Source organism: Bufo bufo, chromosome 9, assembly GCF_905171765.1.
Source record: "Bufo bufo chromosome 9, aBufBuf1.1, whole genome shotgun sequence".
NCBI lineage: Eukaryota > Metazoa > Chordata > Amphibia > Anura > Bufonidae > Bufo > Bufo bufo.
The window spans coordinates 202,686,784-202,713,218 of record NC_053397.1 but is presented as its reverse complement, the minus strand read 5'-3'; the positions used below and the strand labels follow the sequence as shown (position 1 = coordinate 202,713,218).

Below are 26,435 nucleotides of genomic sequence, written 5' to 3'. Positions count from 1 at the left end.
TCTGATGCCTGTAGGAAACAGCTGATCGGTGGGGGAACACGTCAGATCAGAGACTTATAAACTATCCCGAGGATAGGTCATCAATATTAGGGCCCGGAAAACCCTTTTAAGTCTACCCATTTTAAGGCCTAGCATAGCAGTCAGGTCAAATGTCTGACAATGAATTCCTGTCTGTTCCTAACGACAACCAATATAAAAGCAATGAATTTGCTAAGTTACTCTATATTTTATCTACATTAGGAATGTTAAACATTGTTAAAAAACGGAATTGTGTTTAAACTCTCTTTTCTTGACAAGTCATAGGCAAAAAGTAAAAAGAAGTGTAAACTGTTAAAAGGGGCTGTACAGGACTACAAAAACATGACTGCTGATTTCCACAAACAGCGCCATTCCTCTCCACGGGTCATGTCTGGTACTGCAGCTCCACTGAACGAAATGAAGCTGAGCCGCGGCACTACAAACCACCTGTACATCGGTTTGTGGAAGAAAGCAGCCATGTTTTTTTCTAATGCTGTACAACCCCTTTTAAATTTTAGAGAATAGAATATGAGTTTATTACTAAAATAAAACCTCAATGTTTAAATATGGAAGAAAAAGGCGCCCTTTATGAATTTAGACATGGCTGTTAGGGCTGATGCACGTGTGCACCCCTTGCTGTGGACTGCAAATAATGGTCCGCAATGCACCGTCACCGGCCGTCATAGACTGATAGATGAACAGTTTACATTCACTTGTGCATCAGTCAGCTTACAGCATGGCAACCTCAAGTAGTAATCTGCAGACATTTTGGCCCCTTACTTCATAGACATATTGATATAATGTGTAACTAGGGATGAGCGAACCTGTGGAAGTTCGGGTTCGGCAGAACTTCAGGTCAAAGTTCGGGACCCGAACTTGACTCCGAACCCGGACCCCATTAAAAAGTCAATGGGGACCCGAACTTCACTTTTTTTATTTTCCGTTATAACCAAAAATAATAGCATTAAGACAGAATGCTAAATAAAATGGCCATTGAGGGGTTAAAAATGATAACAAAAACTCACCTCATCCACTTGATCGCGCAGCCGGTATCCTCTTCTTTCTGCAGGACCTGCGATGACGTCACCGCGCTCACCACGCGGTGAGCGCAGTGACGTCATCGCAGGTCCTTTTGCAGGTCCTGCAGAAAAAAGAAAGAAGAGGATACCGGCTGCATGATCAAGTGGATGAGGTGAGTTTTTGTTATCATTTTTAACCCCTCAATGGCCATTTTATTTAGCATTCTGTCATAAGAATGCTATTATTTTCCGTTATAACCATGTTATAATGGAAAATAATAAAATCACCCGAACTTCAGTTCGCTCAACCCTATGTGTAACAGTTGCATGGTATCTTCCTTTAATTCAAATAAACTCCTTGGAGTGATGCGATTTCCTATATGCGTTTGGGTTTACAGCATTTCTGTACATGTTCTTGTAGATTTTTTCCATGCTCTCCTCAAATATGATCCTATGACTCTTTCCTTTGTAGGCGGCTGCTCTGTTGCACCAGAACTCCCCGTTGTCCAAGTGAACGGACTTATCCTGTGGGAACGAGAGGCTGTGGATGAAAAGCGGGAAGAATTACTCACATCATCCTCATTATGTTATAACAGGTTATAAAAAAAAAAAAAAATTACAATTCAAGTCCAGGGTCTCCTAAGATCAAAACTGTGGATGTTCGCTTTCATGACCTCCTCCCACCTCCGATGCCAGTAGTTGTATCAGAGCCAGGATGGAGCTCAGCGAATAATGAGTGAAGGGCTGGGAATATCTAGTAGTACCTGATTAGCTAAAGCCCCAGAACCAACCCTAGTGCTTCTTGAGACCCGATCCACACTTTTCCTATCAAATCAATTATAGAAAGACTCAAGACTCTACTGATCCTCAGGGTGGAAAATGACATTGACAGAGTGCACAGTAATTTGGGGTTGTCCTTTTCAGTTTTCATAGACTTTGGAACTTAGATAAGAGCTCTATATGCATCTCCCCTGGTGTCTGAGGAAGGCCTCTACACCTTGATTTCCTAGGGACGGTGTTAGGCTAGTTTCACATCTGCGGCTGTGGTCTCCATTAGGCTGTTCCAGCAAAGAACAGCCTGAGCTCTCTGGATCTGGAGCCGACGGATGTTACTGGAATGCCCGCTGGCCCCATTGGCTATAATAGTGCCCGGCAAAGATCAGTCCGCAACCCAGCAAATATGCCGGATTTGGTCAGACCAAAACTGCTGCACACTGCCAATTCCCAGTGTTCTATGCCGGAACAGCCTGCCGGTAGGGATGAGCAAACTTGTGTTTTCAAGTTTGGCGTACAAGGTTCGGGTTATCTAAGGCCCCTTTCACACGGGCGAGTATTCCACGCGGATGCAATGCGGGAGGTGAACGCATTGCACCCGCACTGAATCCTGACCAATTCATTTCTATGGGGCTGTGCACACGAGCGGTGATTTTCACGCATCACTTGTGCGTTGCCTGAAAATCGCAGCATGCTCTATATTCTGCGTTTTTCACGCAACGCAGGCCCCATAGAAGTGAATGGGGTTGCGTGAAAATCGCAATCATCCGCAAGCAAGTGCGGATTTCACGCACGGTTGCTAGGAAACGATCGGGATGGAGACCCGATCATTATTATTTTCCCTTATAACATGGTTATAAGGGAAAATAATAGCATTCTGAATACAGAATGCATAGTAAAAAATAGCGCTGGAGGGGTTAAAAGAAAAAAAATTATAATTTAACTCACCTTAGTCCACTTGATCGCGATGCCCGGCATCTCTTCTGTCTCCTTTACTGAACAGGACCTGTGGTGAGCATTTTACAGGTCAAGGACCTGTGGTGACGTCACTCCGGTCATCACATGATCTATCACATGATCTTTTACCATGGTGATGGATCATGTGATGACCGGAGTGACGTCACGCAGCATGTTCTATATTCTGCTTTTTTCACGCAGCCCTGACCCCATAGAAGTGAATGGGGCTTCAGTAAAAAACGTATCCGCAAGCAAGTGCGGGTGCGATGCCTTTTTCACGGATGGTTGCTAAGAGATGTTGTTTGTAAACCTTCATTTTATTATCACGCGCGTGAAAAACGCATCAAAACGCATTGCACCCGCGCGGAAAAAACTGAACGCAATCGCAGACAAAACTAACTGAATTTGCTTGCAAAATGGTGCGAGTTTCACTGAACGCACCCTGAACGCATCCGGACCTAATCCGTCACGCTCGTGTGAAAGAGGCCTTAGTCTATGGACCATACATTTCAGCTGCCATAAAGCAGTTTACGTGTCCTGTAAAAAATAAATAAAAAATGCCCTCATATAGAGGATAAAAATAAATGGATTAAACAACAAAGGGTTAAAGACGTTCCCTTTACTTATATTATGGCGGTTACTACTTACTTAAAAAGGGCATGTATCTTAAAAAAAAAAAACTGATGCATCTGTAGAAGCTATGAAAGCCTGCTCCTATTCCAAATTCCCTCGAAGTTAGGCCTGCAGGCAAATAATGTCCCCAGGTCCTTCCTGAGCGCAGCTCTGCTGGATCTAACCACCGGTAATAAAATACATTTTTAATATCAGTGGATTTAATTAAAAAGAAGGAGTTAGTACCTAAATAGACTGTACAAATGGGAATAGCCCTCGAAGGAGTGCTAACGTACTGTCCCATTATACAAAAAGTGTGCCTACAGGCGGAACGACTACATAAGAGGGAACGCAGCGGCGCACGTGCTCAGCCTCGCAGTGCAGGTCTCACTCAGAGGGAACAAGCAGGTAGAGGGTTAATGCTAAGCCTAGGTATTACCTGGAGGGATGCAATAATAAATGAGTGAGAGAACATAATGTAATATAAAAGCTACTGTGGATTTAAAAGAGGATCACTCTGCAGTACTCCAGTACAGGGGGTATCTGCAAATGTCATGTGCTCTAATGTATGGTCATGTCTACTCATGCGGTTGCACAGCCAGGGTTAATTATCTTGGCTCAGCCCTCTTAGGAGGTATCTAAGGGGTGGCTGGCTCCAACTGGTGCCACCTCTTGATCTGTACAGATCATTTTACTGCAGTTATCTGCTTATCTGTCATTCTAATCCTGCCTGTAACAATATAATCTCTGTGTATAGATGAGACGGGATCCTCCACAACAGGTTCTCTCTTCTTTCCTTGTATAATGACCTCTGCACAGGTCACAGAGCATACCTAGAAAACTCTCCCATAGAAGTCAATGAGGTCCCCTCCTGACCACTGTGTCTATGGCCCATGGGGCTGCCGTAAAGCAATTCTTTTAATGCTTTCTAAATGCTGTTAAGAACAGCTTAGGTATGATGGCCGCCCCCATAATCATGTTCAGGAAATAGAATAAATAAATCTGTAATCAGAAAATAAAAACATAAAAAATAAAAAAAAAAGGATGTGTGTCGCTATCTGGTTTAAATTGGCAGTTAACATTTTTGGCGACATGTTTCCTTTAAAGACATATAGAGGGGTCCGCTGCTTGTGACATCCCTTTTTTGGGCCGTAGCAGACTTGGCCCATCCAAGTATTACTTAAATGCCCACTGTACTTTCTCCCTTTATCAACTCTTTTCCTGATCATCTCTCCCATCCCCCCTTTTTTAACACATTTATTCCGAATTTTCTGCTGTTTTCAACTTGTGAAACCAAGCCTGTCACATCACTGAAGGATCAGATTGCACGCTCCCATAGAAGTCTATGGACAGGGGAGGGGGAGAAGCAGTGAGCAGACTGGAGCAGCGAATAGTGTCTCACATTCACATCTATACTGTTTGATACTTCGCTGCAATGTCCTATATGGTACTTCTGATTGATTCTGAGTGAGAGAGTGTTATGGAGCAGAATCTCCTGTTTTCTCATTGTGCTGTGTATGGGAGACATCAGAGCAGCTAATTCACTGAGAATTAGAGATTGAACCTGGAGGAAATTACTAAAAAAAAATAAAAAATAAAAAATGCAGAAAACAAGTCCCATAATACCCCAAAATAGTGCTATTACTCATGCATGTGGTAGCTTATTTTGCAAAGCATAGGCAGCTTTTTCAGTAAAAGTGTTTATCTAAAACCGTAGGCACTTTTTAATACATTTCCCCTGAGGTGGTCCCACCTTTCTCTGTTTGCCAGGGCAGGGGGGGTCTCTAGTAGTTAGCATATTAGGCTACTTTTTACTGGATCCGGCAGGGTTCAACAAAAACGCTTCCGTTACTGATAATACAACCGTCTGCATCCGTTACGAACGGATCCGGTTGTATTATCTGTAACATGGCCAAGACGGAACCGTCATGAACTCCATTGAAAGGCCATAGAGGATGGAGCAGTCTTGCTCCGCATCCCAGGACGGAAAGCAAACTACATGTTGCGGTTTGCTCTCCGGTATGGGAACGCAACTAAACGGAACAGAATGCATTTTGGAGCATTCCGTTTTGTTTAGTTCAGTTTTGTCCCCATTGACAATGAATGGGGACAAAACGGAAGAGTTATTTCCCGGTATTGAGCCCCTATGACGGATCTCAATACCGGAAAACTAAAACGCTAGTTTGAAAGTATTGATCCTTCATAATTCCTCTTGGAACTGTATGATTTCACTGACAACTGGGTGTTACAGTTCCCTCTGTCATTAGGAAGGGCTCATCCCGGAGACCACACCTTTATGCTCTCAGAATCCATGTCTTGGCACGGTGGAAAATTTGTCAAGCCTGTATGCCAGTTTTTTTAGCATACAAAAGTGCCGTTCTGCACAAAATTGTGCTCGTTTATGGAATTGACCACCGCTCATGCCACGTATCATAATTTACTGCAGAAAACTGCCATAAATTATAGCTGAAAACTAGAGATTTTAATTTGTGGCACACAAGCAGGGAAACACCTCTATCAAGAGGCATACACTTCTTAATAAATGTGATGCATCTTCACCCTACGGATTTTTTCTTTACTAAGATTGGCATTTGAATGGTCATTTCCAATGAGAAAACAAGGACCCCCGGCAATCATAACAATGGGGGCTTCTGGTTACCCGTCTCCAGTGCAGTCCGCGCACCTCTCTGGTTCTGCATCTTCTATAGATATTAATGGGGAGTGAGCCACAGTGCAGGTGTGCCCGTATCTACACTGGGAACGGATGACCAACAGCCTCATCATTGGAATAAGTGGAATAAGTGGAAGGCCCATTGCTTGAATCTTTAAAGATCTTCCGCTTATGACCTATCCAAACTATATGCTGCAAATGTTAATTATGGGAAAACCCATCTTAAAGGGGTTGTCTCATCTCAGACAATGGATAGGCTAGGATATTATTCACCCATTGTATTATAAGTGCAGGTCCCATGTTTTGCGGCCCCCAAATAAACAAATAAGCCGCAGAAAATGCGGCTATGATGTGGACCATAAATACGGTTGGGTGCATGAGGCCTAAAACAAAAGGAGAGGGATTCCAGACAACGCTGCCTACGTCGCACACTCGCTGATCACAGTTCTATCCTCACGGACCTTCAAGCTGCCCCCAAACCTTTATCTTGATTACTACAAGTCTTGGAGAAGCCCAGCAGTACATGAACCCTCACCTGTCCTGCAGCTCTCTCGCGCCGAGTACCTCGTCATCCACGGTGTTGCTGTAATCAGATTCCTTCCATGATACGTTCTTGTCCTGTTAAAAAAAAAAATTAGAAGAAACATTTTATAGCAGTGGATATTTTATCTCTGCACTTGTGTGCCGGCTGCCAAACAAAGAAATTCAGCAACATGTCCATAAAATCTTTGCCTATATTGGATTATATCAAAAGCATAACCTCCAGCGTGGTACATCATGGCTGACATGTTTTGCAGGGGCAGACTGACTATAGATCCTACAGGGAAATTTTTCCATGGGCCGATGCCCAGGGTGCCACCTGCGCCTTCTTCATACTTGCTGGCCAGGTACATAACAATCTGACGCTCTCCGATGGTGGCCGCAGGGGCCCTCCTGAATTCAAGTGTACTGGTGTCCTCAGGACAGCGATACAGTTGAATACTGCAGCAGGGGTGGCAGAGTTTTGCGCTGCACTGTGGTATTTTGTTCTTTTCTACAGTATTGCTGGCCTTGCCTTCGCGTGTTGCCGTGCTTCTGTCAGTTTGGACCCACCTACAACATTGGGGGCACTTCCTGCGAAATCCGCACCGAGACGTGTGGGTATTGCTGCGTTTTTTCCTTGCAGAAACAGGTTGCATTTGCCGCAGATTTCACGGCAGCAGTTTTGTTTCAGGGAGCACACGGCAATCATTTTGCACATTGCATTATACTGCCACCACATGGCAGCCGTTTGGCGCCATTGCTTACTATTCCCGTTTTACTACATAATTCATAAGCTGAAGGCCGCTTCTTTAAATAAAATGTGGCATCAGATCATGCCCACCACTCATCAAAGCTGCATCTTCATCTATAATCCTGTCATGTTCCTCGTCCTTGGCGCACGCTTGGGTTTCCATAGAGCGTTATAGAATCGGAGAAGAAAAAAATAAAATAAAAAATATATAAAATAAAAAAAGCGGCAATGTGAAGAAGTAATGAGCCGCAAATTGATGAATATTTTTAATTAAATGTTACCGGATTGAGAGAAGGAAAGAAAATTCCTGTGGGTTATAAATTTGAGAGAATCTATGGAGGCCTTGAAATCGCTGGCGCTTGCCATTCACTGCTCATGCCTTTAAACTCCCATGGCAGCCGAACATTTGTAAAACTGAACATCAGAATCAAATTTCAAAGCTCAGCGAGCTCTCCTGCTAATATCTTCTTGTTAGACATCTGATCATTTGTACTGGTTAGCGGTAATTACCAGGCTCGCTCGGCTATTCCACATTCTTCTGCGAGTCTCTGCTTTAGGTTATTGACCCCCTAAAAAAACCATCAGGGTGAATTATACACTGGATTATCAAATGGTCCAGATTATCAGAAAAATTCTTCTTAAAGGGGTTTTCCCATCTCTCATATCGCTAGAATGTGCCCCCCATTGTCTGATAGGTGCGGGTTCCACCTCAGGGAGAACAGAGCCCGGAAAGTGCATGTGCAGCGCCCTCCATTCATTTCTATGGGGCCGCTGAAAAAAGCCAAGCGCTGTCTCGGCTATTTCCGTCGGCCCCATAGAAATGAATAGGAGCGGTGGCCACGCAAGCGCGGTGTTCTCCCATTCACTTCTATGGGGAGAGCGCATGGTGGTGGCCAGACCCAGGGAAACCCGGGGTCCTTCGGCCACCACCTTCCCCGCTCCTTTCTCTGTGTAAGTGCGGGTCCCAGACGTGGAACCCGCACCTATCAGACAATTGGGACATAATATCCTAGCGATATGCCCCTATTGTCTCAGATGGGAATACCCCTTTAACTTCTGAACGTTGGCCTCCTGGAGGTGTCAGGTTGCTGCGCACACAGCCATGATTTCTTTCATTCCTCAGCCCATAATTCAGGCTCCCGGGCCCCTCAGTGTACTAATGGCGCCGAATCTCAGTGCTTTTCGATAGGAAACAGCCCTCTATGCTGTATCCAGAAGATTTGGTAACTCTTCCGGGAGGTCTATCCTTTTCCTAGGAGCTCCAGGATATTTCAGCACAGTTGTTAAGTATGCAGAAAAGTAAACTGCGGCGTCCAAACAGAGCTGCCAATGTCAAACTGGGTGGTGATGCACCTCTTTGTCAAGGGGAATGGAAAGCACCCAGTTATCAATTTAGTCATACATTTCTAGAAGGAATAACAGACGAATGGCACAGTGTACAATTAGAGATAAAGATGTCCCGGAATTGTTATGTCTTGAGCAATACAATACATTTCAAGCGTGATGACATCTCCCCTTTAAGCCAGACCACGTGGCCCCAGCCACGGCACTTGCTGTGCAGGCAAAATGAGCAGCAGTTGACAATTGGAAACCTTTAATTTGCAAACTTGGAGTTTCTGGCTGCAACGAGATCACATCTCCGATTCAGCCTGGTAGGCGGCAGATGCTCATGGGACACCAACTTCAGATGGAGAAACACTTTAAAAGACTTCTTTTCTTCTAAGGCCCCTTTCACATGAGCGAGTTTTCCACCTGGGTGCAATGCGCGAAGTGAACGCACTGAATCATGGACCATTCATTTCAATGGGTCTGTGCACATGAGTGTTTTTCACGCATCATTTCTGCGTTGCGTGAGAATCGCAGCATGTTCTATATTCTGCGTTTTTCAGAAGTGAATGGGTCTATAGTGACAAATGCATTGCATCCGGATGTAACCTGGATGCAATGCGTTTTTCACTGATGGTTTCTAGAAGATAGTTTTTCTTCCGTTTTTTTGCGCCGATGGTGTCAGATGTGCCACAATTGTTAAAGGCCATGTACACCATTGGGGGCAATTTATTTTTTATTATTGCATTGTACTCATTATGAGCTAAAATATTTTTTTCAATTGTTCTTTATTAAAAATATGGAGCCCTTTTCTCTGTACAGGGCTGAGATGCTCTACTAGCAGCATCTGAATTTTCTCTCTCTGCTCTGTCAGCCAGCTAATCTGACGGGTTCCTTATCTCTGCTCTCAGAGACCCTATAAACACCCATAACTCAGTTCTTATCGTACTGATAAAAATAAGTGTTTATGTCCTCTTAGTAATTTAGCCTAAGAACATGGCTACCATTTCCCTGTCCTGATGGAGTAGCAGGCCAAGGATCCACCCTGCTGCTCCTTTTTTTCTCAATGGGACTGCCGGATATAGCCGAGTATAGCGCTCGACCTGCCACTGTATTACAATGTGGGCATACAACCCCTGTTCTCGGGATCAGCGCAGTCAGACTACACGTTACACTAGCCCTTTAATAAACTGTGGCACATCTCGGGCCATCCTTCAGAACTTACAGTAAATCTAGGCCACCTAGACACTGCTGTAGATTTCAGTTCTAGGCATGCATCATAATGAATGTGCTGGGTACCTAGGCCTCTCTGACCCACATTTTACAGTGGAGCGTGTGGCCCAAAGTGGCAAAAAATAATAATAATAAAGGGAGCATGCACAAACATTTGTAACTTTTTGGAACCACTATTCTGGTACAGGGAGCTTAATAAAATCACCCCCAATGTCTCTTTGGGCTACTGGTAAATAGATGCAGCACAGTGCAAAAATCAAAGCCTCGGAGGAACTTTGATGTTGTTTTTATTTTTTGGCCTATAAACAAGGTTATAGTTTCACTCAATAAATAATGCAATATAAACTCACAGAATGTAGCTTCTGCTGGACACTGTGCGTCCTTAATATGCTTTTCACTCGTTCATGGGTTTCCTTCCAGTTAGCTGATGCTCGGTGATCACTCCAAAACCTGCAAGAATCGCATGTAGAAGGAACATTATTCACTGTCCTGGTACGAGAATAGGTAAAGAGACTCAGAACTCATGTGTGTACTGCTTACATACAAGCATAGTCTGCAGAAAATGATGAGCAACTTTGTAAATGTCTTACATTGCTTCTTATCTTACAAAGCAACAGTTCTGATGATCGCCACTGGAAACAGTCGGCAAGCTGGTAGTCAGACACCCCCCTAACAGCTTGGCTGAGCTCCCATAGTGCAGGAGGACAGTTATCTTTTCCTATATCGGATTCCAGTACAGTCCTTGGTGTAAAGATTGCACTATCCGGAATAAAAATGTCAGTACAGACATTGAGCAGGCAAATAATGCTGGGAGATTTCAGCTCTGAAGCCTTGATCATTATGAATGTAGCTCTGGAGTATAATAGAGGCCTAAATTTAAATAAGCAGTAAATAGGATCAGTAGAAAGCAGCATCAAATCAGTGGTCGAACAGTAAGGGTTTGGATGACTTCTTTTGGATTTTTAACCCTTGCTGAGCCATAGATATAAGTAAAAATTAGAAAAACATGGCTGCTTTCTTCCAAAAACAGCACTACCCACAGGTTGTGTGTTGTATTGCAGCTCTGTCCCATTGACTCCAATAGAGGAGAGCTCAAGCCATGGACAGGGGTAGTGCTGTTTTTGGAAGAATGCAGCCATGTTTTTCTCATCTTGGAAATCCCTTTATGAGAGATATCACCGCGGGTTAAAAGTCCAAAAGAAGTCATCACCACCCTTACTGTTCCTTTCGGTCCTCGATCATCACGGCACAAAGGCCAGGAAAGACCCACTCAACCAATCACTGGCTGTAGCAGTGACCCGTCTCAGCCAGGGATTGGACAACCCCTTTAAATTTTCAATTTTCATGATTTATACAAATGCCAGATATGAGATACTAATGAATGGGATTGTAACTTACATACGCGTTCGAGTTCCCCTGGTGCTATCCACTCCCATAGAAGCGACCATGAAGATTACCGCAGGAATTTGGACAAGCGGAGCACTAAATATTTTGAGCCCGACGTTCCTTTTATCCAAAAGAGACTACTTCCATTAACTGCACTGAATTTGAATTCACTGTTAGGCCTCTTTCACACGACCGTTTTGCGGGCCGTTTTTTGCGTTCAGTATACGGTCCGTATACGGAACCATTCATTTCAATGGTTCCGCAAAAAAACGGAATGTACTCCTTATGCATTCCGTTTCCGTATTTCCGTTTTTCCGTTCCGTTGAAAGATAGAACATGTCCTATATTTGGCCGCAAATCACGTTCCGTGGCTCCATTAAAGTCGATGGGTCCGCAAAAAAAACGGAATGCATACGGAAATGCATCCGTATGTCTTCCGTATCCGTTCCGTTTTTTGCGGAACCATCTATTGAAAATGTTATGCCCAGCCCAATTTTTTCTATGAAATTACTGTATACACGATACGGAAAAACGGAACGTAAAAACGGAACGGAAACAAAAAACGGAACAACGGATCCGTTTAAAACAGACCGCAAAACACTGAAAAAGCCATACGGTCGTGTGAAAGAGGCCTTAGAAAGGCTTTCAGTGAGTAACAAAGTGTAGTTCCCGGATGTAGCCACTAGGGTGCGCTGTCACCTCACTGATTTAAAAAGAAAAAAAAAAAAAAAAAACAGCCGCCCGCACAGCCAGCATCAGCCGGGAAATAATTAGCGTCCTTTATGGCAGAATCTTAAAAATGTAAATAAAAAGGATTTGCGTTAAATGTGAAGTCGTAGCATTATAAATTGTATGCTCACATTACGTAAAGTCGTCATCATTCTTTTTACCGCTGCGCAAAATGACAATCGTCCCCGAGCGCTTAAGCCTTAAACTGTAGAAATGTTTGTGGATGGAGCCTCTTAATACCTAGTGTATGAAACATAAACTGCATGTTCCTTTCAATCAGATCAAGAGAGAAGATGCAAAGAAATTCAGGAGGACGGCAGTTAATGCCGTTGAACGGAGAAGGAAAACCGTAACCAAACCCTACCGGCAAGGTCTGATGTGCACAGCAAAGGCAAAAATCCAGAAAGAACTGCAAGATTCCTCCCCGCTTTATTTAAAGGGGTTGTTCACCAATTTTAAAGGGCATCTGTCAGCAGTTTTGTACCTATGACACTGGCTGACCTGTTACATGTGCGCTTGGCAGCTGAAGGCATCTGTGTTGGTCCCATGTTCCTATGTGTCCGCATTGCTGAGAAAAATGATGTTTTCATATATGCAAATGAGCCTCTAGGAGCAACGGGGGCGTTGCCTTTACTCCTAGAGGCTCTGTTCTCTCTGCAACTGCCGCGCCAACTGCTCTATGACAGGGTCAGGCAGTGCAAAAGTGATCACGCCTGGCCCCGGCTTCTCCTAAAATCTTGCACTGCGCTGCGTGGTTCAGTAACCAGCGCAAGCGCAGTACAGGAAGGAGGATAGCAGTACAGAAGAGAACTGCCAGTGTGTCACTTTCCTGTAATGCGCCTATGCCAAGACTTTAGTAGAGGTCAGAGCCAAGTGTGATCACCTTTATACACTGCCTATCCCTGTTAATCAAAGTGCAGAGGGTGCAGCAGTTGCAGAGAGAGCAGAACCTCTAGGTGTAATGGCAACGCCTCCGTTGCTCCTAGAGGCTCATTTGCATATATTAAAAACATTCTTTTTCTCAGCAATGCGGGCACATATGGGACCAACACAGATGCCAAGCTCACATGTAACAGGTCAGCCAGTTTCAGACAAATCGGCTGACAGATGTCCTTTAAAAAAAAAAAGTTGGCTTTGTACCAAAAACAGGGGCCCCACCCGTCCACAGGCTGTGTGTCCGGTATTGTGGTCAGCTCCAATGAAGTGAATGGGGCTGAGCTGCAATATCACATACAACTTACTGTCAACGGTGGCATTGTTTTTGGAAGAAAGCATGCCAGGGCTCCCCAAATGGATTATAACCTTATCGGTAACTCGCTCCCTTCGACATGTAACGGATTAATGTTACCAAGAACGTGCGCGCCGCCCGAGCCGCCAGCTTGAAATAAATCTATTAGAGCAATTGCAGCAATGAATGGGGAGATCTCCGGATCCATGCGAGGTACAGGGCTGGTTCTAGATTTGTTGGAAAGGGGTTGTCACGAACTATGTGTCGTCTGATCTTCATTTTTCACATTACTCATGGGATAACCCCTTTAAGATGAAACGTTCCATGCTTTTGATGCGCCTCTGTATAGATAATGCGAATGACAAACACTCTGTAACAAATTATCTCCTTCTGACATAGTCAATCCGGTAAGATCTTCCAAACCACTGTCCGCTGATGACTACGAGTAATTACTGCCCATTCTGTATACAGAAGCTATAAATTACTTCCAGTGCTATATACTCCTCTCGCTCCTCAATCACTGTTTTGCTCGCCTTATCGATATTAGATGTGACTGTAGAAGATCTTCTAAGGCGCCGCTTCTCGGGCCAATCAAGCTTACAATTTAATTTAGGGCACCGGAAGATGAATAGACTTAGCCAAGGTCACAAGCTGCTGACTCCAGCGCTGGAGCTGAATCTCCGAGAAGCCTCTGACTATCACGGCCGATCAATACATCTACCTACAGATCCCTCCACCAGGACATGGGGCAACGAGTACATCACTCCCCATGTAGTCAAGGCTTTGGACAACGTCACATGAAATTAGAGTTTTAGAAAAACTACCCTGAAATATCTTATCAATATTGTTTTCTAGATTTTAGACTGCAATAACCTTCACGTGTATTCTCTAGATACTGTAAGTGAAGGGTTCATATAGACTCTTTCTAACAAACAGAAGACATTGCATCAAAATCCTTTAAAATAATCATTTATGACATTTGCTGTAATTTTGCAATCTATTCCCTTTATCATTATTGCTCCTATCTTCTGTTCTGGGCTGTGGTCATATGACCATGTCCATGAAGCTCTTTCTTATTAGGTTCCGTCTATGGGCGGGGCGGTGATAGGGGTGTGTCTATGTAACTAGCTGGGTGGGAGGAGCTATACACTAGCTGGGCGTTGTTAGGGGCGGTGCTGGAGCTGTGGCAGAGGAAGGAGAAGGGCATCATGGGTTTGGTTGGATACAGCAACAGGAAGTGCCACCTACAGGATGGAAACAAACCAGAGGGATTGGATTACATGGATTGGATTTTCCTAATCAATTATAGGGGAGAATGTTATGCCAGCAGGTGTGGACCCACTGTGCCACTGACTACCTGGTCTTCACTAGATGGCGAGGATAGGCTTGGGCCGTCTCCAGAGCAGTCTCCAAGTAAGTGGCAGCTGACCAGGGGGTCAGAGATACCGGTGTGAAGCACCGAGGGGAATGACGCAGTCAGGAAGTCCGGGGTAAGTGCGAGGAGCAATCAAGCAAAGTCCATAAACGAAGTCCGAGGTCAGAGGCAGTCTCTTGCCTCATCGATAGGTCCGGACTTGGAGGGCGGGCAAAGGAAGAGGCTGGGGAGGAGTAAAGTGAAAAGAAGGCAGAGCAGCCTGGGCACCTACACACTGAACGCCGCCCCTGGGCACTTGCGAGTGGTCATTGGCATATGAATTAAACTTTGTTTTTCCTGCTGGTGCAAGTCTAAAGAAAAGAACAAAAGGTACCGTTACAATCCTGTATAGGTGTGCTACAGAGCCATGTAAGCGCTGTATATGGCCATATGGAGGTGACAGACTCCCTTTAAGCTTCCTGCTGCCCGCGCTTGTCAGCATGGTGAACGGCAGCAGAAGGGAATGAGGGAGCCCGGCACCCATGCCCCATGTAGGACCAGCAGTGCAGGCATGGAGTGCTGGGCTAACAGAGAATATGTTGCCTCGTGAAGGCATCATATGGCAAAAGGAACTCACAAGAAGGAGGGCATATAAAAAAAATTAAAAATAAAGGTGAAATCTTTGATTTAGGGCAGCAGTGTTTTTTTTTTTTTGTTTTTTGCACTTTAGCTATCTCTATATATCCACACCCAGTGTCGGACTGGGGTGCCTAGGGCCCACCAGTAAAATTTATTTTGGGGGCCCACTGTACGGATACATTCAAATATTACCTGCTCACACACAGCAGCAAGATGCTACCAGATGATTGAATATGGGGGTTCCTGCAGTGACTTTGAGAAGGTAGGTCCTGGGGAGAAGAGGACACTGGTAGCTTTACCTTTATACCTAGAAGTCATCTCAGCTCTGATTGTGTCTATAATAATACACTGGGTGGTTTCTTTAATAATCTATCATGTTTTTTTATATGAACACAGGCTGGTGGAGGTGCTGTACATTGAATATATGTATGTAGTGCAATAAGGCTACGGTGTTATGTGCCACTTGTGCAGGGGGTGGGGAACTAGAGGCCCACCTTGCTTAGGGGCCCACTGGGGGATTCACCTGTACCCCTGTGGGCCAGTCCGAGCCTGTCCACGCCCATCAACAGCGAGTGCAGCCAATGACTGGTGAAGAAGAAACAGGTTGAGACGGACCAAAAAGTAAAGAGGCCAGCAGGGAACCTGGGAAGTATCGGAATGGAAGTTCTAGGTAATCGTTAAGTTTTTTTAAATCACTGACCAGAAAATTCCTTTAAACTAGAGTTGTTGCGATACCATAAAAAAGTATTTGCGATACTCGATACCACGCGAAAAAATAAACCAAAAAAGCCACGTGCATTCCGCATTTTAAAAAATGGCGAATCGCACAGTTTTTATTTATTTTTTCTGTTCCGGCGTTCACCACATATTTGTAATATGTTTATTTATTGTTTAAACATTATATATGTGAAATTGGGAAAGGGTGTGATTCATACTTAATATTTTGGTGTTTTTTTTTTAAACTTTTTTTCTTTTTACACTTTTTATTTAATAACCATTCCCCCCCCCCCCCCCCCCCCCCCCCCCCCCCCCCCCCCTTAGGGGCTAGAACCTGGGATTTTTTTCATTCCTTGTCCTATTCACCCTGATAGATCTCTATTAGGGTGAATAGGACCTCACACTGTCCCTGCTGCACACAGCATCAGGGATGTTACCATGGCAGCCAGGGCTTCAGGAGCGTCCTGGCTGCCATGGTAACCGATCGGAGCCCCAGGCTTACACTGCTGGGGCTCTGATCAGAAGCTGCCACTGCCACCAATGAGGAGGGGCTGAGGGGACCCTGTGGCCACTGCCACCAATGATTTTAATACTGGGGGATGGGGGGAGGGGGCACTGTGCCACCAATGATTTTAATGGGGTGGGGGGTTGAGGGTGGGTGCACTGCGCGAGCAATGATAATTACCTCTTAATACAGGAGGCGGGTACTGGCAGATCAGCGGCAGTTAACCCCTCAGGTGCCGTACCTGAGGGGTTAACTGCCGCTGATCGCAGCTCCCTGTCAGGGGCAGGGTGCCGGCAATGCGATTCTGCTGCCGGCACCTGCCTCCTGTATTATGTGTTAAAGACTGACTACTTTATATGGGTCCAGACTTTCAGTATTAGTTTACACAGAGCGGCGCCCAGAGTTGTCCCAGCACTTACTATTATTCCTCGGCGCCGCTCCGTTCGCCCGCAGTGGCCCCATTACTGTCTCCTCTCCTGCTCCATATGCTAATTACTATCGGAGCAATGGGGAGGAGACATCAGCTTATCTAGTGGGCGTCCCTTTTCCCTGGCTGTAGCGCTGTCCAATCGCAGTGCAGGGAGAAGGAACGCCCACTAGAGAAGCTGATGTCTCTTCCCCATTGCTCCGAAAGTAATTGGCATATGGAGCAGGAGAGGAGACAGTAATGGGGGACTGCGGGCGAACGGAGCGGCGCCCAGGAATAATGGTAAGTGCTGGGACCTCTCTGGGCGCCACTCTGTGTAGGAAAAGTCCTATCATTGGTGGCGCAGTGCGCCCGCCCCTCCTCCGCCTCTCTCTCCGTTCATTGGTGGCAGCAGCAGCACAGGGGGAGGGAGAGACTGCTTCCTTCTTCCCTGTGCTGCTGAGGGAACATGAGCGCGCTGACAGCAGCGCGCTAATAATCTGTGATACTAGACTGCGCAGCAGCGCAGCCCAGTATCGAAAAAATGGAAATCCCGGTATCGTATCGATACTGGGACAAAAGTATTGATTGGGTATCGAAATTTTGATACCCGCAACAACCCTACTTTAAAAGGTTTAATTCTAGCTTCCCAATTATGGTCTTAAATCTTCAAAGGGAACCTGTCATCAACTTTATGCTGGCCGCACTGAGGGCAGTATAAAGTAGTGACAAAAATGCTGATGTCAGCGGTGTGTCATTCATCAGCTAAAAGTAAGTGGTTGCTGAGAACCAACATCATAATCATTGCAGCCCAGGCCTTGAAAAGAGTCAAATCTACCTGAGAAGAGTCAATGTTATTCATAATCTCCTTCTCTCCTGCCCACCTGCTGATGACTGACCGTCTAATACCGAGTTTTCTCCCCTTTCTCTCTAGGAGAGAACTGCCAATCATCAGCAGATGGACGAGAGAGCAGGAGATTAGGAATAACCAGGACTCTTCTCAGGTAGATTTGACTCTTTTCCAGGCCTGGGCTGCAATGATTATGATGTTGGTTCTCGGCAACAACTTACCTTTAGCCGATGAATGACACACCGCTGACATCAGCATTTCTGTCACTACTTTATACTGCCCTCAGTGAGGTCAGCATAAAGTTGATGACAGGTTCCCTTTAAAAAGGGAATGCATCACCAAAAATGTTTTTTGTAAGTTAAGTTATTTACTTTTAAAATTTAGTTTCCTGAACATGATCATGGGGGGCGGCCATCTTGCCAGAGCCGTTTTTTAACAGTATTTAGAGATATTCTTTACAGCAGCCACATGGGCCACAGATACAATGGACAGCATCTGACTCTGACTTCCATAGGAGAGTTTTCTAGGCACGCTCTGTGAGGTCAGGAGGGAGAAGAGAAGCTGTAAAATCACCTATGGTAAATGGTGGAGCCTGTGTTATCTACATATAGGTGATACCTGTCATTCTAATCCTGCCTGTAATGACAAGTAAATAACTGCATTAAAGTGATCTGTACAGAGCAAGAAGTGGCGCCTATTAGGCTTAGTGGTCGGTGCTATGTTTTTTTCCTTAAAATAGATATTGACATGGATTGACATGGAATTAAAAAGAACAAAAAAAAATCTTAAAAATATGTTTACCATAAAAACCTAATTTAAACAATAGGTCATTTCCTGATGATACAGTCCCTTTAAATCAAATCATCCAAGTGATTTCCCCCCTTATATGCAAAAGGCAAGAACGATAATGTTCATCTTGAATTCACTGCTTATAAAGCAACATGTAGGTACTTGTATCTGTTCTAGGAATGAAAATTAATGACATCAGGTGCACGTTAATGTGACATTACACAAGTGGTTTAAAGATATACAAATTAAATGTGTTCAGTGCTTAAGGATTTCAGGTGGCAATCACGCCAACGGCAGGAGACGCGAATGGCAGCATTTACATAGGCACATCGTCTCTGCAAAGGAAGACGCAAACACAGCCTGTGGCAGATATCCTATGTTTGCCACACAGGGCAATTATATAAAACAAACTTCATGGCACCGCACATCCTAAGACTTCTGGACTACAAAAAGGGTCTCATTTTATTCCCAGGAGCTGCGCCACTGTTATCCATGGCTTGTGCCTGGTATTGCAGCTCTGTGCCATCCTAGTCTTAAACAACCCATTTAATACACACTCGGCTAAAATGGAGGCTCTGACCACATCACAGGGACTACGGTTGAGAAAGCCGGTAATTACTCACCGGCAATTCTGTTTCCTCATGGTCACGACAGCACCACCAGAGAGATGGGCTCCTCCCCCAGGGACAGGAAATCTAGAGCACAAAAGGAAGCACTTCCGTCCCATACATCAGTGAATTACAGAGATCTAGGAAGCCTTCCAGTTAGTTAACATCTGAAATAATGCATACAACTTAACAACAAAAGAACAAGCTAACACTTTTTTTTTGCCACACACCGTGAACACCAATTGTGCACAATCAAGATAGAAGGGTGGGAAGCCCCGTGGTGCTGTCGTGACCATGAGGAAACAGAATTACTGGTGAGTAATTACCGGCTTTCCCCCATGTCACGACAGCACCACCAGAGAGAATACCAGAGAAGAAATTAGGGTGGGACCACAGCCTGAAGCACCTTACGGCCAATAGCTAAGGAAGAAAAGGAACCCACGTCCAGTCTATAGTGACGGAAAAAAGTGTGTGGAGACGACCAGGTAGCCGCCCTACAAATCTGGTCAATGGAGGCACCTCTCCTTTCCGCCCAGGAAGATGCCACCGCCCGAGTGGAATGGGCCTCCAGATTATCCGGAGGAGATAAACCTGCAGAAACATAAGCCGTAGAAATGCCCTGCCTGATCCTTCTAGAGATAATGTCTCCTCTTACTTTGTCCCCTTTATTTGGCCCTGACACCTGAATAAAGAGTCTATCAGACTTCCTGAAGCCCTTAGTCCTATCTATGTACTCCAGAACACATCTACGTACATCCAACATATGAAAACGCCTTTCTCCCTCAGAAGAGGGATTAGCACAGAAGGAGGGCAGCACCACCTCCTGGGACATATGAAAAGCAGAGACCACTTTGGGCAGAAATGCTGGATCCGGTTTAAAGATTATTCTGTCTTCTAGGATCTGAGTATAGGGTTCTCTAACAGATAAGGCTGCTAACTCTCCTATCCTACGAGACGATGTTATTGCGACCAAGAGGGCGGTCTTCTGAACTAGCAGTCTGAGGGTGTAACAGCATACAAGGGAATGCTCCAAACTCCGAACGGAACCTCACGAATAGCTGCTAGCAGACGAATAGGAAACGCACCCAAGAGGCTTACACTCCTAGCAACCAGTCTCTAACAGCATACAGTGAATCCCCCCAAGAACGAGACGAGGCTCCGTGTTGAGGGTCAAGCAATGGTCACCCAGAGCTGTGTGTTTATTGATCTTATATAACATTGTTACACACTAGTACCACCCACAGGGTTTTGTAAAAACAACCAACACATACAATACAGTAAAACACTCCCACACAAAATCCTCCTCTCTGCCTGTGATACAATTACCTTACACAATGGGTTGATGTAATTATCACAGGCAGGAGAATACATAATGTCTTCTGTCCTGGAGACAACCGAGGAGTAATTCAATTATCTCTCACGTGGAGACAATAGGACAGACATCACTACTCAAATATAAAATGTCCCACCCATTACAGTACACATAGACATTTAACATATCCCAAAATGGCACGAATTAGACCAGGGGTTCAAAAGTTAGTAAAAGTCCTTTGTGAACAAAGGAAGCATGGCTTTTCTGCCCAGAACCAGTTTTTACAGAGTTAGGCTGTGTGAGATAATTGGCTTAACTGAGTGTGGTAAGCGAACTAGGTACAGAAAATACCTCTATTCACAACAGCAAAACCACACAAAACTACATAACTCGTATCAAACTGAACAGAACCCCTACATTCAACTTATCCCCAGATGGCTTGGATCTGAGCGCTCAATATATCCGAACAGCGCTCAGATGCCACAAACACAGTCAAATCGCCATGGGGTTTAAGTTTAGCATGGGCTGATGAGAGGCCCATAATCCTGGGGCAAGAGGCTGGCAAACAGGCCCCTCCAAAACCCAGTGGCGAGGTTAGTTTCGCCACAAAGGGGAACATCAGATAAGGGCTCAAAAGGACCTACACATAAGGACTGAAGAACCACTGAAAGGTCCCAAGACGGCGATCGTATCGGTACGGATAACTGTAGTCTCTTGACTGACTTAAGGTATCTGATGATCCGCAATCTTCTGGCCAAACAAAGCCCCTAAGGCAGAAACCTGAACTTTGAGAGTGGCCACTCTCAAACCCTTCTACAGACCTTTCTGCAGAAAATCCAAAATGTCCGCCAAGCTGGGTTTTTCTGGGTCAAAAGGAAGCCAGGTTAATCGTGGACAGAAATTTTCTCCAGATCCTGACGTTTCTCTAGATCCTGACGTAATCTTATATGTAACCTCTTTTCTCCTGGCTTGCAAAGTAGAGATGACGGCATCAGACAATCCCTTAGCTTTTAAAGTTAACCTCTCAAAAGCCAAGCCGTCAAATGGAGAGTGAGCACCTCCGGATGACATACTGGGCCCTATAAAAGTAGATTGGGAAGCTCCGTAAGGACCCAGGGATCCCCCAGCGACATGGCTCTGAGACAGGAGAAGCAAGCCCTCCGAGGCCAAAAAGGAGCCACCAGGATGACTTTGGCCCTTTCTTCTTTTATCTTCTTGATGACCCTGGGGACCAGCGCCAGCGGGAGAAAAGCGTACACTAGGTGCCAATCCCATTTTTGAGATAAAGCGTCCACTGCTAGAGGTCTGTCCGCCGGACATAGGGAGTAGAATCTGCTGACCTGTCTGTTTACTCTCGTGGCAAAGAGATCTACCTGAGGCTTGCCCCATAAGGCCGAGATCTTCCAGAACACTTCTGGATTTAACTTCCACCCTCCTTGACGAATCCGGTGTCTGCTGAGATAGTCTGCTCTCAGGTTCAGGTCTCCTCTTAAGTGAACCGCTGATATTGAATTTAGTTGAGATTCTGCCAGAGAGAGAAACTTTTCCTTGGATTCTGCCACCAGCAGGAAGTCGTCCAAGTATGGGATGAAGATGCCGTACCCCATTCTGATGTGGGCCGCCATCTCGGCAATGATCTTTGTGAAGATCCTTGGAGCGACAGCAATTCTGAATGGCAGTACACAGAACTGTAGGTGCAACAGATGGGAGTTTACATGAACTGTCAACCTTAGGTACTTTTGAAAGTCTTTGTGGATGGGCACATGGAGGTAGGCGTCTCTTAGGTTTAGAGATGCCATATAACAGTCCTTTGTTAACAGATTTATTGTTGACTTCAGGGTATCCATCTTGAACCGATGGTAAGTGAGAAACCGATTCAGAGGTTTCAGATTTATGATGACTGTGAAAATTCCGTTCGGCTTTTTTATAAGGAAGAGAGTCGAATAGAAACCCTGACCTATTTCCTCTGCTGGAACTGGAACCAAAACCCCTTTTTCCATCAGGGATAAAACTTCCAGCTCGAGAGAAGACAGACCTGAGGGACCCGGCGGACATTTTGTGACTATGTAACGGGTAGGTAGCAGGCTGATGAACTCGAGACGGAGACCATCCCTTATGGTCTCTAGGACCCACGCATTGAAATTAACTGCCACTCTGAAAAGAAGTTTCTTAACCTGCCACCTACCCGCAAGACCCAGTCATTAGGAGGGAGGAGGAGGGAGGACTGGTTAAACAAAGCTGCTACCTTTACGGGAACCCCTCCATCCAAAGCCTGACTGGCTTTTACCTCTATCCTGGTCCCCTCCCCTTCCTACGAAAGGACCGATATTGCCTAGAGGACCAAGGAAGAGGAAACGCTCTTCTTATGCCCTGCTTTTTCTAATAAATCTGTGAGAACCGAACCAAAAAGTAACTCACCCTCACATGGTATGGCACACAATTTTTGAAGCTGAGGTCCCCTGACCAGTTCTTTACCCATAGAGCCCGCCTAGCCGAGTTAGTCAAGGCCGCAGCCCTAGCGGACAGCCTCAGGGTATCAGAAGAAGAATCTGCCAAAAAGGCGGCTGCCTGCCTAATTGCGGGAAGAGAGGCAAGTAGTTGCTCCTTAGGTACGTCATTTTAGATGTCTGATGAGAGCTGGTCAATCCATAATATTATGGACCTAGTCACTGAGGTACCTGCTATGCTTGGTTTAAGAGCTGCCTCCGTGGACATCCAGGCTCTCTTAAGGAACCTCTCCGCCTTTTTATCCATGGGTTTCTTAAGAGTCCCCAAATCTTCAAAGGGCAGAGAACCCTTTTTAGAAATTTTGGCAATAGCCGATCAATTTTAGGCGGAGGATCCCATTTTTCTTTTTATGGCCCTAGGAATAAACAATTTCTTATCCGGGTTCTTCCATTCTCATTTAATTTTTAATAAGTAGGGACACAGTCCGGTGAATAGGGAAATCTTTCCTTTTCTTTAATACAAGACCCTCAAACATGATGTCCTGGATAGATTTCTGTTCTCTAGCCTCTTCCAGACCCATAGCTGATCTTACTGCCTTGACCAACTGATCCGTATCTTCACATTGAAACAACGGTCTGCCTGACATATAATCTTCAGACCCCTCAGACTCCTCTCCTGCATAAACATAAGAGAAATAGCTGGAGCAATATCATATATACATCGAAGTAAAGGTCGGACAAGCCGCAGACTATACCAGAGTCCAAATGAGCCATAATTAAAGGAATTCTGTCATGACATTTGAGGCCTATAACCTAAACATATGGCCAGGTCCCTACTAATAACCTGAATCCGAAACTGTCCTTATTAAAATGTGCCTGTGGCTCTATTAGCACATAAAACAGGTTTTTATAACCTGTCATTTCACCTACCTAAGGTGCCCAAGGGGACGTCGCTTCATACAGGGTGCCTGGCTGACCCATCTCCGTCTGGTGCACAGCGCCGCCTTCCCACTAGAAATCGCCGCCCTCCCTTTCTATAGAGCCGCCTTCCTCACCTACGGTACTGTAAATGGGACCTAGGTAGAAGATTCTGAGCGAGCCCTCCCGGAGCCTGTATCCTCACTGGAAGAACTCATCTTCTTGGGCAAGCACCCCCTCCTGGAAGCTGAATCACCGACGCCGGCTGTTCAGTTCACCTAAGGGAGGCAGAACTGCAGCCAAAGGAACTCCTTTCAAATCTACCACTCTGAGACTGGGAGAGCTGGCGTCTGACGTCATCAATGAGTGCCGGCATCATCCCTCCTCCTCCCAGCACCATGTGACCTAGGCCCCGCCTCCAACATGGCCGAGGCCATCGGAGCTCCCAGCGCAACCACGCCAGAGCACCGGACCCCTCCTTCATCCCACCAGCAGCTGCGGTGAGCTTTCATAAAACTGCCGCAGCCCATCCCGCACTACGAGCGGGTGTCACGACGGGGAGTGGGGGAAACCCCCCACCGGGCGGTGTCAAAGGGAAAAGGGGGATCAGGCTGGCCAAAAGGAGTAATAAGGGAGCAGGTCACCTCCTACAGCGTCCCTAATCCTCTCCCTGACTCCTCACTGTATGAGCGGACCCCGATGGTAGGACGACTCATACTCAGGATACCTAGAAAACCTAAGTGGCCCTGGTAATCCCTCACCAAGGAGCAGGGGAGAGACAACCTGTTCATCCCAGTCATGGAGGAACAGGAGTCTCCATCTGAGGCCAGGCTGCAAGGAGAGGGGAACACATACAGCTATAAGGAGATGGCAGGTAAGCGAGACCAGTAACACACTTACCTGCCACAGACACACTGACTGGAACCCGTGCACAAGTGCTGGTGTCCACACCAACATTAAGGACACAGCACACATCACAAACCACACAGGAACCCAGGACAACCATAGCTGCAATAAACAATAAGACACCATAAAAACATCTTCTATGACCACAAGGGTGGCCCTCACTGGACAGATGGAATATGCCAGGAGGATAGCTCCAGCATACACCATGGCTGGAGTACCCCTCAGCTTCAGGCTTCCAGCAGAGACTAAATAGCCCAAGCAGCCACACCCACATAAACCCAGTGTTAAAACACTAGGAAGGGTGTTAACCCTTCCAACACCAGACAAGGGGAAGGAAGCCACTTAAAGGGGAAGTGCACACACAAGCATGGAAAGCTACACGTGGCAACCATGTCACAGCAATCACCCAGAAGGCCGAGACACTGCCACTGCATGCACACACAGCAACATGTTGCCGCAAGCAACTTCAAGTGTAGCAACAGTGTCACAGCGCACACCATAGGCCGTGACAGCGGGCCGCGGCGGTGGGGAGGAGCGGGAGGAGGGAGCAGGAGGCGGGCGGCAGGCACAAAGACCTGCAGCTGGGAGGGAAAGAACCGGCTCCACACTGGGAGTCATATGGGGGACCTAGCTACCCTAAACCATAGGGATTTCTAACTTCCCAGGTCCCCCAGCCAGATACGGCACACAGCCAACCAGGCTATGGAATCACTCCAGGCTTCCTAGGGACAGGAAACCACTGATGTATGGGACGGAAGTGCTTCCTTTAGTGCTCTAGGTTTCCTGTCCCTGGGGGAGGAGTCCATCTCTCTGGTGGTGCTGTCGTGACATGGGGAAAAGGGGCTTCAGGGTGGAGGAGACTTTGTTTACATATGCACTGTCCATGTAATTACTCTATGGTTGGGTCACATCAAAGTTGTATTTGATTCCTCTACAAGGGTGGTTTCACACCATGCCTTCATAGAAAACGCAGATTTTATTATATTTTTTTTTTTTTGCAAAAAATACCAGTCTAATGACACAAACTGGCCAATAGAAAGTTTTAAAAACACAGTTTGTTGATATGAAGCAGATTTCAAAATCCACTCTGAGGTTCAGTTTTGGAACTGAAATTTTTCGCATTGTGTACATAAGATTTTGCTGTCCATGTTCTCCGCGGACACCACATGCATCCATTGAATGTGTCCCTGAAATGTATTTTCTGATAGTTAAAACCAGATAGCGACACAAATCCTTTTATTTCCAATTTGTCTTTTTTTTTTCTGATAGCAGATTTATTTATTCTATTGCCTGAACGTGATCATGCGAGCGGCCATCTTGCCCGAGTTGTTCTTGCCCGAGTTGGAGAACTGCTTTACAGCAGCCACATGGGCCATAGTCTCAATGGACAGGAGGGGACCTTATTGACTGCTATGGGAAAGTGTTGTAGGCATGCTCTGTGAACTATGCAGAGGACAGGAGGGAGTAGATAAGCTGTGATATCACCTATTGTGAATGATGGATCCTGCATTATCTATACAGAGGTGATATCCCTCATTCTAAATCTGCCTGTAATGAGAAGTAGATCATTGCAGTAAAGTGACCATTTACAGAGCAAGAAGTGGCGCCTATTAGGCTTAGTGGCCAGTGCGGAAACTGCTGGATTTTAGATATTGACATTATGGAAAATTAAAAATAATAGTAAGCTTTGATAATCACTTATCGTGAATGGTGGATCCTGTATTGTGTGAGAGGAGAGAGAGAGATCTGTCATTTTAA

General features: G+C 45.6%; 1 protein-coding gene across 2 annotated transcripts in view; it reads right to left on the bottom strand.

The window, feature by feature from the left end:
- Nucleotides 1-1,241: 1,241 nt before the first annotated feature.
- Nucleotides 1,242-26,435, bottom strand: part of SPATA6 (spermatogenesis associated 6) — a 79,325-nt gene continuing 54,131 nt past the window's right edge. For both annotated transcript variants that reach the window (XM_040408021.1, XM_040408022.1), the window contains 3 exons: nt 10,234-10,333; nt 6,587-6,669; nt 1,242-1,578 (listed from right to left, as the gene is read on the bottom strand). In XM_040408021.1, the coding sequence (XP_040263955.1) occupies nt 1,383-1,578; nt 6,587-6,669; nt 10,234-10,333 (379 nt within the window). In that variant the 3' untranslated portion in view covers nt 1,242-1,382. The remainder of the gene's footprint in view (nt 1,579-6,586; nt 6,670-10,233; nt 10,334-26,435) is intronic.